This window comes from Rattus rattus, chromosome 3, assembly GCF_011064425.1.
Source record: "Rattus rattus isolate New Zealand chromosome 3, Rrattus_CSIRO_v1, whole genome shotgun sequence".
NCBI classification, from domain to species: Eukaryota; Metazoa; Chordata; class Mammalia; order Rodentia; family Muridae; genus Rattus; species Rattus rattus.
The window spans coordinates 49605529-49624756 of NC_046156.1; the positions used below are offsets into that span (position 1 = coordinate 49605529).

Genomic DNA, 19228 nt, shown 5'->3' on the forward strand with positions numbered 1-19228 from the left:
CGCAGCTGTGCGGCCTTCCCGCGCGCGTCGCTGATTGGCTGCGCCGCGGGGGTGGGGCCAGGCCTCGCTCCTCTGCTCTGAAAGGCTTTTCAATCAACCAACCACCAGTTCAGTTCAGAGGAGCTTGACTGAAGGGCCCCACATACGTAAAACCCAAGTATGTTTATATAGAGAGAGAGACACACACAAATATATACATATAGACACATACATATATGTGTTTATATATATGCTAAATATATAGTATATTTTCTTACTCTAAGCTTGTTTTTATATGTTCTACTGTATAGCGATTGCAATAAAACCAAATATACTTCGAGCATAACTTTCTAAGTGGAAGGAAGCTAATGATTACCTAGTACTATAATGAGGCAGGCAAATGGGAGTTTGCACCCTATAGAGCCTTTGGGTGTAAAGTTTGTTTTGTGTTTATCTTTAACTTCTGGCTTTGTAGTATCAAGAAACTGTCCAAAAAGGAACTCCACCCCAGAAATGAATACAAATATTAACTGGTAATGAGATACTGTTGGTATTTAATTCTGTATTCTTGGGTACACATATGTTGTTTACAACTTTTTAAAATTTATTTTTAGTATTTTTAGATTTATTTATTTTATATGTATGAGTGCTTTGCCTCATGACGTATTATGTGTACCACGTGTGAACCTAGTACCCACGGAAGCCAGAAGAGGGTGTCCTCCTAGGTAGGAAGTCACAGATAATTGTGAATCACCATGTGGGTACTGGACTGGAAGCCAGTCCTCTGCAAAAGCAACATGTGACCTAAACCGCTGAGCCATCCCTAGCCCCAAAATTTATTTTTAATTCTGAATGTGTGTGTCTGCATATGAATGCAGTTGCCAACAGAGGCCAGAAATATCTCATCAGGTACCTTGGAGACATTGTTATAGGTGCTTGTGAGCCACAACTCAGGTACTGGAAATCAAACTTGAGTTCTTTTAACAGCTAGGCCACCTCTCCAGTCTCATTGCTACTGTTGCTGGCCCTCCAGATGTAGATGATAAGATCCGAGTGCTATAAAAACCGTGTATGTGCTTAAGTTAAGCTGGAACTGGACTGGATGCCTAGGGAAGAAGTCACCAACAGTCTTGCCCCGCTGTGACCTTGTGTGTTACCCAGTTGCACTCCCAGGCAAGATGTACCCACTTTTGCAATAGCGGCAAACTGTTAAGTGGAAAGCCATCCTCTTTCCTTCTTGATTTGAGGCCCACTCCATAGGAGAGGATTCATGCCTGGACCAGAAGACCTGCTCAAGTCTGTGTCTGCGGAGATCATATGCCCTAGTGGAGAAGCTACTGTTGTTTTGCTGAGTAGATGTGTTGTGCATATCAAACAGCCTTCCAAATATTTATGTTTATACCCAAAAATTAGTACTGCTTTCAGCTTTGGGGGAAAAAATAAGCTTAATTTTGCAGTAGTAGTTAATACAGAGACTCATAACTGCTCAAAGTGCTGAGATTAGGGGCTTGAGTGCTCAGCCCTAAATGGAGCATTTAACTTGCTCCTTCCAAGACTCAAGGAACATCACTTGGTGGGGTGGGCGGTGGGGTGGGAGCAGTAATGGTAGAATCTGAAAGCCAGAAGAAGGGTAGAAAGGCAGGCGTGTTGTGGAATGTTGTCTACCTGGCATGACATGAACTCAACAGTAGCCAAGAACTGTTCCAAGACAGTACCTGTCTTGACCTTGTGAACATTAGAGAGGGCTCATGAGGCCCCACCCTTCCCTGAGGAGCTATGGGCAGTTAATGATTGTTTGAGGAGAGGAGGTATTTTCTTCAGTGGAATAGCAATGGATTAAGTTGCCCATCTATGCTTCTATAAATAACCCCTCACCTTTGCTCACGTAAGCAACCCTAATTAAATGTAAATAGCTGTGCCCCTGCTCTTCTTTTTAATAGCATGCATTAGTTATAATTAATGATTCACTGTATTTTTGTAAGTGTTTATAATGTATTTTGATCAAGCCCACTTACTAGAACCCTCTTTTGTCCCCTTCTCCCTCCTTTTCAACATTGACCCATTTTCCACATCAGTCCTTGTACTTTCATGTTTTATGTGTGTGACTTAATAGGTTTAATTGTGGATGCTCACACGTGATCGTGGATGAGGAGGGGAGATTATAAATTCAAGATTAGCCTTGGATATAGGGATTTGGGGCCACCAAACTCCTTATCCATCTTTATCAGTTAGTTTTCCTAATCAAAACCTCTAACACAAGCATCTTAGGAGTGAAAGACCCCCAAAGTGGGGAGACCCTCACTCAAGTCTCGGGATAACTCAACCCCCCAAGAACTCACACAAGACTGTCCTTGCTGTAATCACATAAGGTTTATCAATAGGAACCAGTGCACTGGAGTCGAGACTCGTATCCCATGCAGGGGCAGTGGAGTTCGACCCCGAGAGGCTGGAAGAAAGGGTATTTAAAGGGAGAAACCACAACCCGAGGGGGCAGAGATGGCATCATTGGAAAGTGTGGAGAATACCAGTGAAAAATCACAAGGAGAAACTCTCTGTTTCTCAAGATTGTTTAACTTTATGGTCTGCTAGTTCTTGGAAGAAGCTGCTTCCTGCTTCTCAAGATTGTTCTCTAAGATTCTAATCTAACTTCATGGTCAGCTAGTTCCTGGGAGAAAGCTGTTGAACCGGCAGATGTAATTACCCATTCTATAGCCCTAGGAGGGGCTTCCTGGAACATACAATTCTGGGGCCTAACCCATTTCTTTCTTCTGCTCTAGGGGGGCAACTTTAAAACTTTTACCTTTCAGGAGAGAGGGACTTATTTGAGCTCACAGGTCAGGGGAGAGCCTAGCAAGAGACAGGAAAAGTAGAGTGATCAAGGAACACTGGTGCTCAACTTGCTTTCTCCTTTGTACTCAGTCCAGGACACCAGCCCGTGGAGTAGGGCTGCCTACAGTTAAGGTGGGTCTTCCTACCTCTGTTCATCTAATTTCAAGATATGCCCAAGGACTGATTGTCAAGTAGACAGTATTAGCTGCTGTTGGGCCCTACCTTGGGGTGTTTCCCTTCCCCCTCGCTGAGCCTTTTAGCTTATTGTTGTTGTTAAGAAGTTATTTACACCCCTGTTTTGGGGCGGGACTTTCCACCACACAGATTTTTCCTGTTTCCCTGGTTGGGGATTTTCACCTGCTTTATTGTTTTTCCACGGCTTTTGCCGTGGTATATAAGGAGATCTCAGTAAAGCCGGGATGGCATTCTTTTAATACGAATGACCCAGTTCTCATAGTCAAGTTGATTATCCTGTCCTTTGTCATCTTTGAAACATTAGGATAGGTAGTTGAGCCTGGCACATCAGGACTTGGAGACAGGACTCTGGCCCTAAACGCCAGCAGTACATATTTAAATGTTTTTGAAGATTTTTATGTGAATGAATGTTTTGCCTGCATGTATGTATGTGCATCACATGTGTGCCTATTAGCTTCCCCTGGAACCGAATTTATGGAAGGTTGTTGTGGTTTGAAAGAAAATGGCCCCTGTAGGCTCTAGGCAATGGAGGCATTAGGAGGCATGACTTTGTTAGAGTGGGTGTGGCTGCTGGAGAAAGTGTGTCACCAGTGGGTGGGCTTTGAGATCTCAGAAGCTCAGGCCAGGCCTAGTGGCTCAGTCTTCCTTTCTGCTGCCTCTATACATACAGAACTCTCAGCTCCTCTAACACCATGCCTGCCTGCATGCTACCACTGTCCCCACCATGACGATACTGGACTAAATCTCTGAACCTGTAAGCTAAGCCCAACTAAATGTTTTTCTTTATAAGAGTTGATGTGGTCACAGTTTCTCTTCACAGTAATAAAGTAACAGTTGTGAACCACCATTGAACCTAGTTATCTGAAAGAACAACAAGTGCTTTTAATCACAGAGTCATATCTCCACCTCCAGTAATATATATTTGAATGTGGGACTGATGAGTGGCATTTTGTTTGGTTGTTTTTTTGGAGCTGAGGACCGAACCCAGGGCCTTGAGCTTGTTAGGCAAGCGCTCTACCACTGAGCTAAATCTCCAACCTGCATTTTTTTTTTTTTATTCCTCTATTTTGTAACAGGGTCTTATTATGTAGCCCACACAGCTTCCAGCTCCTGATTGTCCTCCTCAGCCTCTCAGTTCTAGGAATGCAGGCAGGTGCCACCACAGCTGGCTCGTTTTAACTTGGTAGGACTGCTTACATCTCTGTAGATCAGTGGTTCTCAACCTTAATTCTGTGACCTTTTAATAGAGTTCATGTTGAGATGATCCCCTGACCACAAAATATTTCGTTGCTCCTTCATGACTGTAATTTAGCTGTTATGAATCATAATGTAAATACATGTCATAATGTCTAATACATAGAACATCTGATATGTGACTCCTGTGTTGAGAGCCACTGCAGTAGAAAGTAATTTTGTAATCACAAGTGTGTCCAAAAAAAAAATATCCTGAATCCTCAACTGTTTCAGTCTTTTTTTTTTTTTTTTGGGGGGTGTTTCTTTTTTTGTTGCCCAGGCTGACCTCAAACCTCAAACTCTTGTACTGTCTTCCAAGTCCAGCAGAGAATCTTTTCGTGCTCTTCTTTGGAGAATGACTATTTAAATCCTTTACTTTTTGGTTAGTACTTGGTTTTGAATGTTGTTACATTTTAGTAACTCTCTCTCTCTCTCTCTCTCTCTCTCTCTCTCTCTCTCTCTCTCTGTGTGTGTGTGTGTGTGTGTGTGTGTGTGTGTGTGTAGAGGACAGGAGTGGCATAACCCAGGAGGGCCTGAGATTTACTATGTAGCCCGGGGTTGGCCTTAATCTCTTGGCAATTCTCCTACCTCAGCCTTCCAACTGCCATGCCCAGATAATTATATATTCTTATACTTTGGGTTGTAAGCCTAGCCTTTAATGCAGAGCCATATCTCCAGCTGATAATTATATATTAATTAAAAGATTTGTGGCTTTTGCTCTCTTGCTCTTCCCCTCTTTCCCCTTTGTCCCTTCCCCTACCCCTTTCCTCCATGTGCTCATGGCTGGCCTTTACTCCTCTCCTCTTCTACTCTTCTTCTCTCTCATCCCTTTCCCTTGTCTTGTCCTCTCATTAAGCCTTTCCATGCTGGAAAAAAAAAAAAAAGATTTGTGAATGCTTTCTCACATTTCATGGGCTTCCTTTCACTGTTAACTGTATCTTTTGGTTTATAACTTTTGATCAGAGCTAAATTTCTTTGATTAAAAAAGAAAAACAAAGAGAAGGTGGAAACTAATTAGACTATGAAATTTAAATTAGACCTGGGGAGTCCAGCACCTCCTTTTATTCGAACGCCTTTGTCACATGCTGAGAGCAGCTGGAAGCACAGATGCTTTGGTCTTGGCATTTCCTGTGTATAAAGTTCAGAATCTATTCAACCGGTGGGGGAAGAGTGTAGAGACACAGAAAATAAGGGTATGTATCTGAGTAGTTGCTAGAATAATTTCTGGTGCTGTAAGACAATGCAATACAAGAAATGAAATCGAAGCCAATGCAGCCCAGCAGTAAAGGTGCCTGGCCCTGAGTCTGACAACTTAAGCTTGATCCCTGGGATGGCTACCTTTGACCTTCATTCACAAGCTACAGTGCATATACAGAAACACATACACTTACCCTACGTGTATGTAAAAAATTTAAAGATGAACTTCATACCTCGTCTGAAGGGTCCTGAAAGCTTTCTGTCTCACAATTTAAGTAGGATTATTATTTTTATGAACTTGGGGGAGGTGTTGTAGGGAATGTTGAAAATCACACACATCAGAGACTCACACACATCAATAAGGACTTTACACAGAGCTACGCCCCTAAACCTTTATTTTTGTTTGTTTATATATGAATTTTTTTTTGAGGCAGAGTCTCAGGACCTCCAACATGCTATACAGGAATGTAACACCATGCATATCTGCTGTCATCAAATTTAACAGGACTATATTGGTAAAGTTTTGGTATTTTATTATATATTAAGGTAACAACACATAGTGAATCACTTCAAAAAGCAGGAAGAAAAAATATACAAAGGAGTTGAAAAACCTCACAGTATCCTATAAATACAATTTTAATGGGAAAGGAGGCAGTGGGAGGGAAGGAGAAAGGGAAGGCAAATGAAGAGGAAGGCAGGAAGAACCCAGATGCTGCCCAGGGAAGCTCCTTGCCTCTTCCTAACTTTCATAATATCGCTTATGATAAATGAGTAATTTTGCCTTCAGAAAAGCAGCCCACAGGAACTGTGACATCTGCTCCTGAACTGTGGAGAGCTCAGTGCAGAACTAAGGGAGGTCTGCGGCTATGGAGGGGTCCCACTCAGACCTCCAACATCGGGGCCTGCTGAGGACAGCAAGGTGACCCAGGGGACTCCTGGTAGATAATGCATTCTTGCTAAGCAACACCTCTGGGCTGTGAGACCACAGCAGAGCAGAACACCACCCATCAGTGAGCAGAGAGGCTGCCTTTAGACGACAACTTCTGCTCAGGATTTCCCTCCACAGAAAAAACAGGAACAACAAACTGCACACCCAGCCAGGTGAACAGAGCCTCACTGACATTGCCTCACACCATCTACACACCATGCAGAGAAAGCTGAGGATTCTTTAAATGTTCCAATTTCCTGAAAGGAAAACAAAGTCACTTTCACTTGGTCAAAACTATGTTGTCCACGGAAAAGGAAACTAAGTTTGATCTGGGAAGTAAGGGCAGCATCATTACCTTCTTAGCTTGATTTCACAAGAGTAAAATGAGATCACGTTGGCCTTTCTAAATGCCTTCCCCACCCTGGTTTTAAACTTAACAAAAATGACCGACCTTTCAAAATTCCTAAAATGAACAGGACAGTGATGACACCCACCTTTGGTCTCAGCACTTAGGAGGCAGAGGCAGGTGAATCTGAGTTTAAGGCCAGCCTGCTATACAGAGTGAGTTCCTGGACAGCCAGGACTACACAGGTAACCCTGTCTTGAATGAATGAATGAATGAATAAATGAATGAATGAATCCTAAAATGGGGCCTACATTTTTAATCCCAGCACTTGGGAGGCAAAAAGGATCTCTGAGCTCCAGACTAGCCAGGGCTAAGAGTGAGATCCTGCTCAAAACAAAACAAAAAGACCTAAAATGTGTGAAATTGCATATTAAACCAAACTAAGGAGACTTAATTTCAAGATGACACTGGTGTTGGTAGCATTCCCTCCTGGTGTGTGAGTGAAAATCTGTAGGTGTTAAACATTCCAAAGCTTCCGAACCTTGCTGGTGCACTGGTTAGTGTGGGCTGTACCAGGCACACTTTATTAGCCTGACCTGTTTATGAGTTTTATAGTTCTGGGGATGGAATCCAGGGCTTCTGTGTGCTTAGACAAGTGCTGTACCACGCAGCTGGATTCCAGCCCCTGCTGAGCCAGGCTTAACCAGAAACCACACAAAAAGGTAGGGATCCAGCTTGGGCAGTGCACTGCCTGCTTAGCTCGGGTAGTCTTGGGTAAAGGGAGGAAGGCAGGAACCGAGGGAGGGAACAGAAGTGCTTTGTGTTGCCTGGGACTTCAACAAACAGTAAGAAACAGAGCTAGGGTCCACATCCAGGAAGTATTTCTTTCCTTATACCTACCCTCTCTAAGCGAACTGGAAACAGCACTCTGACTACAATGCCACAGACTGTGAGAAAAGGACAGTTTTGGGTGTCAAGATGTCTTTATTGAAATAAAAAGCACAGTTACACTTCTACCCTCCCACTTGTGTACTATAGATTTAAAATGCTTGCTACATATAGTGCACAGACAGTCAATACCACTGCAGCTGAAATAAATAAAGTAGCCTATTTAATAACTTAAAGTAAAATACTGAACAATATGAAAATAAAGATACATAAAATGTTAGGATATATAGTACTATACAAATAAAATCATTATTCCTCATTACACAAAACTGTGCAAGAAAAACCCAAATAAGCTTATGGAGTGCAAAGTTTCAGTTTTCCATTTTAAATTATCATGCAAACACAGCTTTTCAAGCCATGCTAGGGTCATGGCAAAGTCTTTAATTTTTAAGAGGAAAATGTTACCCGGTAAGTTAGCCCTACCATGGAATATGGTTCCATGTAACTGCTGCCGCTCTGCTTCTACACTTTGGAAGGGAGGTATCTTGTGCGTTCAAAAAATTGAAGTCAACAAGTTCTCAAAGCAAAATGGTTATTACCTTTTAGCCTGAAACAAAATGATGTGACAAATTAGCAAGTGCACCCCTGGGTTAAGAGAAAGCAGTTCTCCTTTCATCTGGAGACTCTGTGGTGAGCCCTATGCAAAGATGATCATGTAACATTGGAGACTTACTAAACCCTGACGACTAGAAGACACGTGATACAGTATGGATTGTGACAAGAGCAAAGTCATTCCTGAATACCTATGTCTCATCTGGGGGGAAATCTGGTTCTATTATGTGTAACAATTACTTAAATTATAATTCCATTTCGGTGTGAGTATAAAACTGTTATCTGGGTTAACACCCAAGGAGTGCACTTAATAATAAACCACAAACCCATCCTGTACCATGACTTGGCGTTCACACCAACAACGTAAGAGCTTTTCTGCAGACTTTGGCAAGGAAACGACACAGCAGCATGAGCACACATGGAAGACTGAAAACCACCACCCAACACCTTCTGTTCACAGGACATGGTAATAAGGGGCTTCCTCGGGTTAAACTCTCTCTGGGGCAGTATACGTTCTTCAAGCCTGTAGTCCTAACAGTTCAGTAGTCTCGAGTCTCTGTGCTTTCACTGCATAGACAATGCAGGGTGGCCTCTAGCCACTGTAAGTCCAGAGGGTCACAGTTCTGTCTGCAGAGGACGAAAGGAAGGAAAGATCCTGGGTGTGCCATCTGCACTGAATCACCTTGTCTTTGTGCTCCCCCACCACCATGAGAGGAAGCTGCTTGGTGAGGTCTCCTAAATTAAGAAAGAAGAGATATTATAAGGAAAAACCAAGTGGATACTCAAATTATACAGACCTCCTGCTACTTTGAGTGTCAGGATTTGGTAAAATACCAAACATCTGCCACAGCTGCCACTCTCCCCACCTCCTTCTCCAATGTGGCTCCACCGCAGGCGAATCAAGGCCCTTCCCTGATTTTCCTTCCTTTCCCAATTTAAACTTCAATGGGTTCCTGGAGTCAGCTCGAAGATTTCTTCTGCCCACCCCCAAACCCCCCCCCCCATATCTTAATTCCTCTGAAATTCTATCTCATATCTTGGGTGTTTCTATACCTACGATTCATATTCATATTATCTCCAAATTTAAAGTTCAGGTTAGTAACCAATAATTTTTGGGTTTTGTTTTTTTTTGAGACTGGGTCTCACTATGTATCTCTGGCTGTCCTGTAGACCAGGCTAACCTCAAACTCACTGAGATCCACTTGTCTCTGCCTCTCAAGTGCTCAGAGTAAAGGTGACCACCACCAGATCCAGCCTTTAAATAATTATTCTATACCTCACCTGATTCAGCCAAATTTTTATTTTCTGGCTGAGATTCGTCCTGCCTGGCTCACCCACCTCACCTGGCTAGTGGCACATCCGACTCTGGGGAGTGCCCTGGTGCTTTGGTCTCCTCCTCCCTAGTCTAGCCTCAGGGAGGATTACCCTCACTCAAGTCAGTTGCTTTTCTCACCACCTCTCTCTCAGCCTACTGCCCAGACCCCACCCTCATCGGGCAGCGTCTTCTCTGCATTTCCATTCCTGTCCTAACAATGCACACATAAGAACTAAAACTAGTTAATATAATTTTGATTACATTGCTTCTTGATTTAAAACCATTCAGAGAATTCATGTTGTAACTTTTTTTAAAAATAAGATTTACTTTTTAAATTTACTTATTTTATTGTATATGAGGACACTGTAGCTGTCTTCAGACACCAGGCATCAAATCCCATTACAGATGGTAGTGAGCCACCATGTGGTTGCTGGGACTTGAACTCAGGACCTCTGGAAGAGCAGTCAGTGCTCTTAACCACTGAGCCACCTCTCCAGCCCTTGATTTTTCTATTAACCTAAAACTTTTTTTAAAAACAGACCTCTTTTTTATGCCAATAAACTCTGCCTCAGACTTAGACTGTTGTATTTCTGAGAGACCAAATTTTGGGTTCAGATTCTATCTTATTTGACCTAAGTTTCAACTCAAGGTCAGTACCTAGCATTAGTTTCTAAGTTAACCCCCAACAAAACTCTAGCCCTGTTCCTAGGCTAACCCCAACAAGACCTACCTTTCAGGCTAATCTCCCCACTACAAACCTGCATCTAGCATGTCTCCAGATTATTTCCCCCCACAAATCTACACCTCTAGGTTACAAGCCTGACCCGGCCTAACAACTACCTCTTAGGAAAAAAATCAGAAGTTTCTGGTTTGGCTCCCAGCACCAGCCAATTATGCTAAAGGCCACAGTAGCTCTCCAATTAGATGCTTGCCAGGTTAGGAACACTCACCCCTTGCTTGCTGCTTTCTATAAAACCTTGCCTCCACCAGAACCATCTTGCAGGACTACGGTGAGGTAAGTCTGAGCTAGCCTGAATAAAGACCCTGGTGTGATTCCATCCAATTGGCTCCTGACTGGTGTTCCAGAGTTCACAAACACATCCTTGGTACTGTATCTCTTTCCTGGGTTGAAGTTCCAACACTTCAACTTCCTGCAGTGTCATGTCATTCCAGGTCTGCCCTGCGTCAGCACTCTATATCAGTTATGCTCTTCACTGAGGGTCTTGGTAAAGCTTGTTCCTCCTCAGTCAGGTCTCTGTGCAAATGACATCCCTGCAGAGAACTACACTTACCATCCCATCTGAAACAGCCATCCCAACTACAGTCACTATTTCCTAGCAGCTAATTTATAATCACACTGGAATACCTAAAATGACATCAATTGTTAGTTTATTTTTTTCACTGGCCTCTAAAATGTAAGCTCCATTAAGACAGGAGTTAATTCATCTGTTCCCAGTTACTATTTAATAAACACTTAGCTAACGAATGTTTAAGGATAAAACTAGACATTGAAGGACTAACTATGCAAATTGTACAATATTATTTTAAGATGCTAAAGTATATATAAACCCATCACTTTTAACACACAATAAGTTACTGTAGTAAATCAAATTAATAAAATGTATTTTATTAAATAAAATTTCACTCTATATACTTAAATAGCTATAGAATTAAAACTTAAAAATGTTAGTCAATCATATCAGACTAGAAAACAAGACCCCACATAAAATAGGAAATTAAAGCAAAGGGAGCCAGCCGGTCTCCATCACCTTGCAGGTCTGTCACCTTTATCTTCATATCATAAGAGCCCGTCAGCAAATAGTGAGCTCCAGGAGAGAACCGAACAGAGCGAACGTCACTGGAATGAGGGTGGTAACTCTGGACCATTCTGCCTCCTCTTATGTCATACAGCATGCAACTGGAGTCCTCCTGACCTGTAGCTAAGAGACGGCCACTGGGATCCACAGCCACAGACGCCACTGCACTGCCTATAGTGGGGAAATGAACACAGAAAATTAATACTTATGCCACAATGTAGCTATTCACGTTCACTGGACCACACACTAATGCCTGACATAGGTCACTGATACTGTTATATTGCTCTCATAAGGAAAGATCAAAACTAACCACTGTCTTTTTCAAAAGCTGGGAAAAAATGAGTTCTGGAAGAAATGAAACACTATTTCCTATGCGTTGAAGAACCGCCAGTATAACATTGTGAAACAGTGCTAGAAAAACCTCTTCTCCCTCAGTGCATTCACTACTAGGGCAAGTCATAAAAACTCCCCTATGCTCAGCTTAGAGTATCAAGCCGAGAGAACAAGAAAAATCACAAACGAGGTGTACTTTAAAGCAACAGTATAGGAAACATCCTAAGGTAGCCCAAGATTTACTAAGAACAGAAATTAAGCTCTGGATCTGAAGGATATGGCCCTAACTTTACCATGTATTCTCAATGGGAACAATCATATCCCCAAGCAAACAAAAAAGATCGTGTTTTAAAAAAATGCTAACAATACTTTGTGGACCTGCCAAAACACCACTGTAACTAAGAAAATTTTATTACTTAGCATTTAGTTTTTCTTGTTAAATAAAGATTTGACTTTTCTTTTTAAAGAAGATCAATCATGACTCCTCTTCCAGAGGTCCTGAGTTCAATTCTCAGCAACCACATGGTGGCTCATAACCATCTGTAACAGGATCCGGCAATGCCCTCTTCTGATGTGTGTGAAGAGAGCAACAGTGTACTCACATGAAATAATAAATAAATCTTTAAAAAAAGAAAAGATGATCAATCATAAAAATGAGAGTGAAGAGTTGTGCTCAATACCCTAGAAGTTCAAGTAGTCTCTGGAAATTACATAGGAAAAAAGGGATATGAATTAAATCTTGAAAAATAGTATAAATAATGGTATCATGGACTCCCAGATGTAAACACATCTATGTAAACTAAGATGATCTTTTCTTGAAACTTTGGCAAGAAAAAAGAAAACATTATGGGCTGGAAGAGTTAGGTAAGAAAACATTTAAATGAAAACCATGTAAGAGCTGAGAGGCTTGAGTAGTAAAGGAAGACAGCATTGGAGCTGAGACAGGCCAGGCAGGCCAGGGCCAGACTGCACAGTACCTTGTACTGCAAGCCACAGGGTTGGAAGTAGGGATGCATCTCTGCAAGTGTCTAAACAAGACAACTGCATGATAAGATTAATCTAAGCAAAAATGCATGAATAATTCAAATAGATCATTATAAAAGGAAGACAAGGCAAATAATGAGGGAATCAGGCTGAATAAAAAAAAGAAAAGGATTGGCTGGGGATTTAGCTCAGAAAAGTGGGCGCTTACCTAGGAAGCGCCAAGGCCCTAGGTTGGTCCCCAGCTCCAAAAAAAAAAAAAAGAACAAAAAAAAAAAAAAAAAAAAAGAAAGGATAAACAATATTACAAGATTGCCCCTTGACTAGGTCTTTAAAAAGTACAAATGAGTATTAGAAGTCAAATAAAACAACTCTCCCAGACTAGTGTCCAGTCTTTTAACAACTCACTTGAATGCCTGATCTCAGCTGCATAAGGAAAAAAATTAGCAGAATGAGCCATTGTAGTAAATAAATGATCAAAATCAGAAAAGTTGGTCTCAGCAAAGCACAGCAGGTAGAAGTACTTGCTATGAAGCCAAATGACCTGAGTTTGATTCCTGAAACCCACATGGTGGCAGGAGAGAACTGGCTCTCTAAACTTGTCCTCTGAGCTCCAGGAGAAGATCATAACACACTCGGCACCCACCCTCATACAAACATAAACATACACACACACACACACACACACACACACACACACACACACACACACACACACACACACACAAAGTAAATGTAATTAATTTACTACTATTTTTTATTAGAGAAGCTGAGGACTGAGGCTATGACTTAGTGGGAAAGTGAAAGACCTGAGTTCAGATCCCTGGTGCCCATGGGAATTTGAGGTCAGGCATGCACATCTGGAGCTGATGATGAAGGCAGGCTCCCTGGCAGGCCAGGCTGGCAGACATGGCAAACTCCAGAGTCAGTGAGAGAGCCTCAAACAAATCACAGTCATAAGGTGGCAAGAAATAGATGAAGTCTCCTGATCTAACTGACCTTTGGACTCCACATGCATACACAGTGCAAGTGCACCTGCACACACATGTGAACATACATATACTACATATATAAAATTGCACAAAACAAAGAGAAAATGAGAAGAGCTAACACATAGGAAAACTACAAAAAGTTGAGTTTAAACAAAAATTATTGTGCCAAGAGAAATTCACTTCATTTCTTAAAGCTGATTATTAATTCAGTTGTCCCTTGAGCCAGGCACTTTACAGAGGGTGGTTCATCTACTCTGAAACATGAAACAGGTATGATCACTAAGTATGTATTATAAGAGGCAAACAATTAATAAGAATAAACATTACTTTAAACAGATAGTAACAGTTCTATGATAGAACACAGTGATGAGTTCAGAATTAGGGCAGTCAAAGGCTTCTCACCACGGTGGTGAGGAAATGCTGAACTAAAACCTAGAGATAAGAAAAGCTGGGTAAAGAGGAGACAAGAGGAAGAGCACCTCAGATGACAGAAGCAACATAAATTCATGGAAAATCTTGGAATGTTACAAAAGGGGAAAATGTTTGAACTAAGACTAAGGGTGTGTAATGCCAGGTCAGGCTGGAACCTGCAATTACCCCTAGAGCTTCATGTTTTGAATACTTTTCCCCCAATGTAGGAAGGGACTCAGGGGAGGCTATGACATATTTAGGAGGTGGGACCTGGCAAGCAGATGTTCACTAGCATCAGGTCACTAGCATCAGGTCATTAGCATCAGGTCACTAGCATCAGGTGTTGGAAGGTCAAGAGAAATAAGGAAGGCCTCTACATATTTAAAAAGGGAACAATCCACCAGAAGATATACACCAAAATTTCACACAAATACCAATTTTTTTTTTTAGATTTGGATTAAGTTTTGATGCAATAATAGTGGGTGACTTCAGTACCCTACTCATTTCATCATCCAAATGAGAACCCAATAAAGAATATTAGAGTTAAACTATCCCATACAGTAAATGGACTTAATAGATATCTACAGAATACTCCATTTAACCAAAACAGCCCCCTGAACCCACAATAGATAAGCATACTTTTACATAAAAAACAGCTGGTTCATCAAAAGGAGCTGCACGTGAATGTTCTTCAGGAAGTAATGAGGTTTTTAAGAAGAAAGGGCTACAGGCCAGGACCTGGCCTTCAGGTCAGAAAGCATTAGATAGCAGAGCAGAGCTTTAAAGGAAAGCTGGAGCTTCAAGCCTGAAGCGTGAATTTCATTAACAGAGTCTGAAGAGGCTGCAGAGGTGGCTCAGTGGTTAAGAGCGCTTGATGCTCTTACAGAAAATGAGGGTTTGCTCCCCAGCACCCACAAGGTGGCTTCACAACCTTCTGTAACTGTAACGTCAGTTCCAGGGGATTGATTATCTCTACAGACAATGCATGCACATGTGCACAGACAAAAGGCAGGCAAAGCACCCATGTACATAAAATGAAAATAAATCTTTAAAAATAAGTTTAAAGATCTGGAGTCCTAGGCCAATAAGACGGTCCAAAAAAGTGCCAAACAGCACTTGGTGCCACGCTGATGACCTGGGGTCAATCCTCATGATACAGACTGTAAAGACAGAGGAACTCCAGAAGTTAGCTATTAGCCTTCAAGTGAACATATGTCTCACATAAATAAAGAAGGTCATTAAAAATGTTAAGTATCTAGACCTGGGCAGGGGATGGCTCCGAAGTTAAGGAGATTGCATCCATGTTTGGGCTTGGCTAATTCCCAGAGCCCACATGAGGAGAACGGACTCCCACAAGTTGTCTTCTGACTTCCACATATACAGTGTAGGGGTATACACACTCATATATGTCACTTATAATAAACAAATGGATATACATTAAAATTGCCAATTTGGAACACAATAGTTAATCTAATATCAGTTTACAAATATGGTAACATATGAAAGAATTCTAAAAGAACTGAATCTAAGCAATAAAATTCAAAGTCGGTCTTCCCTCTAATGCCCATCCCACCATCATTTTCTTTTCTTTAAAGCCCTTTGCTCTTGTAGCCCAGGCTGACCGGGTTCACTCAGCACTTCTAATTAAACTCAGGGCTTCCTATAAAGTGGCCCAGCAGCCTATCAGCAAGCTACATTCCCAGTCTACTGCTTTTGAACATGAAGATGGGGGCAGGGAAGCAGACACTAGAGTCTTTATAAAGTTCCTGTCTCACAGAATTTCATTCGAATCCACAGAAAACTTACCAGTTCCGTGAAATGTTGTGCCAACCACACGAACACAGCTTGGTACACGAAGATCCCAGAATCTAACAGTCTTATCCTGGGAACCAGATGCAATCATCCATCCACTCCAGGTATAAAGTGCTAAAATATGCCCTAAAAAAGACCAGTAGTAACATGCAGTCAGTCATCGGTGTGGGAGAGGTCTTTCCACAGATGTGCAAAAGTAAGTCCCCATCGCTGGTTAACCAAATATGCCATATCACAGAGATTGCATATACTATAAAATAGACTTAGGAATTTTCTAAATTAATCAAAACCACTCTGAACAAATTTAGTCCTTCTTTGGTGACTCTATTAGAAGACTAAGTTCTTTCTGTATTTCAAGATACAGTAAGTGATACAGACAAAGATTTGTCACTTAAAACAATGGCAACTCTTTCATGAAGAGACTACAGGCAGCGATTCTGTGAGGTTAGGGCTTGGACGAAGTGATCTAGAGTCAGATCTGACCTGTAATTTACCAGATTCACCCCTGTGCCTCCCTTTCTTCAAATACAAACAGGGATAAAACTTCCTACATCACATAATGGCTGTGAAGTTGGAGTAAAGGAGTCCTGTGGTGAATAAATGGGTCATAGTGCCATTAATATTACTCTGATATCTAACTCTCACAATGCAAGTTTTTTAAATAAAAATCTGCCTCAAAAAGATCCATTACAAAGAGACCTATCCCACTAATAAAACAGCACCCAGCACAAATTGAGAAAAGGAAGACTGATCATCACATACCAGTGTGTCCACTCAAAGCATGAAGACCCTGTCCTCTCTGACAGTCTGTTGTATAAATGTTGCAATCTCCTGCTCCAGCACTTATTAAAATAGCTCCACCACTTTCTGGGCCTTCCATAAAGGCCAGATCTCGAATTGTCCCATCATGCATGCTAAATTCCAGGTCTGGTCCTGAAACAGCAGTAAGAATTAAAAGCAAAAACAATGCTGCCCAACTCTGTGTGTGAAGAGGACGCTGAACTGCCTAAGCACTGCCAAGGAGAGCACACAGGGTTAGAGCACAGCATGATGACAAGTATGTAGGAAATACCATAATGAAGCCCACTGTCTTGTATGCTAATATACTTAATTTAAAAAATTGTAAAGTATGATTTATATTAAGGAATTGACATAATCAACTCACTTACTGAACATAAAACTTCAAGACATTAAAATACTGATTCAGTTATTACTGCCCTTAAAACAGAACTACAAAAAAATTCATTGCCTCCCTGTCTTTCATTTCAAACAAAAAAGGAAAGGTACACTATAGAAATATCCATTAATTCAATTATGGTAGTTAAATTTAAAAGGCTCTCTCAGTCTCTCTCTCCCTCAATCTCTCTCTGTCTCTCTTACATTCGTGTATGTGTCTATGAATGCCTACTCACATGTTTATGCACACTATGCATGTGATCTATCAGTCAGCCCTATCCCTAGTCCTTAAAAATTATTTTTACCTTATGTTTTTCTAAAATTCTTATACTACTTGACTACCTTAAGATTATTTTAAAAGAATGATGCCTCACTGGAACAGAGTAATCAGAACGAAAAATAAATTCTTTAAGACAATGTTCTCGGATTTCATTAGTGACAGCAGAAAGACAGGGCAAGCGTACATGCACACTGGCGTGTCAGCCGCTGCTGTGCCGGGCCCTACCTGTTGCATTACAAGTCTCTGCATTGAAGGGCAGCACTTTCACATATTTGTCGTTTGATCCTGTTGCTAGTAACTGTCCACACGGGCTCCAAGCCACACAATAAATAGACCCTTTATGATGTTTGTTTCTTTTAAATCGTACCACTGGCTGCTTAGGACCGTCATGTGCACTGGAAAAGAAAAGTACATAAAAATATTTCAGTTTCCTGCTTTTGAAGATGAGTTAACATGAAATTACTGTAAAGGAAGGAGGAAAAAGAATACCCAGCAACAGGCTTTATTTGCGGAGAGGCTGGATTCCTTGGCTTCTTAAGATACATCCTACAAAGCCTAGCTCTGAACTCAGTAATCTCCGGTCTCAGCCTCCAGAATGCAGATGTTAAATGTGGGTACCACATACCTAACTGACAGCAAATGATTAGATTTCCAAAAGCATAAAAGAAAATACTATAAATCAAACCAAATCAGTAAAATTATAACTATTATATGAATCTTCCATTTCAGATCACATAATAAATAGGACATACGGTTTATTTTTTAAATCTCCATTTATCTTATTTTCTGGGGGGCAGAAACTAGGAAAGTGAAATAAATATTAACAATTACAAACAATGTGTCTGGGTTTAAGAAAAGGTGAGACGTGGATAAGAATTAAAAAGACAGGCCCCTTTCAAGGATTTAACACTCTAGCTGTGTTAGGTGGTGTCATGGCTGCTACATGTAAGTAGTTATGATGAAGTATGAAGTTCTGAGCTCTAATAGACAGGAAGGTTTGTTTCCAAGAAGGCGAAAGTCAGAGAGAGCTACAGGGAAACGTCCATAGAGATGTGAAAGTGCTTGCCATGGATCCCATGGTCAAGGCCAGCTTCAAACAAAACCCTGATCTAAAATTCTGCTGTCTCATTTTTACACATTTCTACTTAGTAATACAGAGCTGGAGAGATGGTTCAATGGTTAGAAGTATTTGCTGCTCATGTGGAGGACCTGTGTTCAGCTCCCAGTACCCATGTGACTGCTAAAAACTGTCTGTATTCCAGGATCCGACACCTTCTTCTGGCCTCTGTGCATACTGCATCTTGTACTTAAAAAGATGTAAGAACACTCACACACTTAAATATAAACAAATAAATCTACTTACTAATAAAAAGAGCAACAAGAAATTTAACACTGAATTAACAGGGTCTCATTATTCTTTTTCCTAGTTTTTCATTTTTTTTTTCTTTTTTCTTTTTTTCGGAGCTGGGGACTGAACCCAGGGCCTTGCGCTTGCTAGAGCCACTAAGCTAAATCCCCAACCCCTAGTTTTTCATTTTTATTATGTGTATATGCATATGTCTGCATGTATGTATGGCTATGTGCATTGAGATGACCTTGGAAGCAAGAACAGGATATTAGAATCCCTGGAACTGCATGCAGTTAACAGATGATTGTGAATCACTTGATGTGAGTACCAGAAAATGAACACTGGTCTTCTGCAAGAGTGACAAGTGTTCTCAACTACTGAACTATCTCTATAGCCTATTATCTAACTCTTTAAATGCTTTCGCGGGACAAAAGTAAAAAAATATATACACATACATACATATACATATATATACAAACATACATACATATATACACACATACATACACACATACATACATATATATACACATACATACATATATATACACACATA

The 19228-nt window shown here is 41.1% G+C and overlaps 1 protein-coding gene across 1 annotated transcript in view; it reads right to left on the reverse strand.

Annotated features, from left to right (window-relative positions):
- Positions 1-7671: 7671 nt before the first annotated feature.
- Positions 7672-19228, reverse strand: part of Wdr47 (WD repeat domain 47) — a 59957-nt gene continuing 48400 nt past the window's right edge. Inside the window, 5 exon segments of the mRNA XM_032897463.1 lie at positions 7672-8942; positions 11292-11510; positions 15863-15994; positions 16631-16801; positions 17550-17719. Coding sequence (XP_032753354.1) covers positions 8800-8942; positions 11292-11510; positions 15863-15994; positions 16631-16801; positions 17550-17719 — 835 coding nt within the window. The 3' untranslated portion in view covers positions 7672-8799.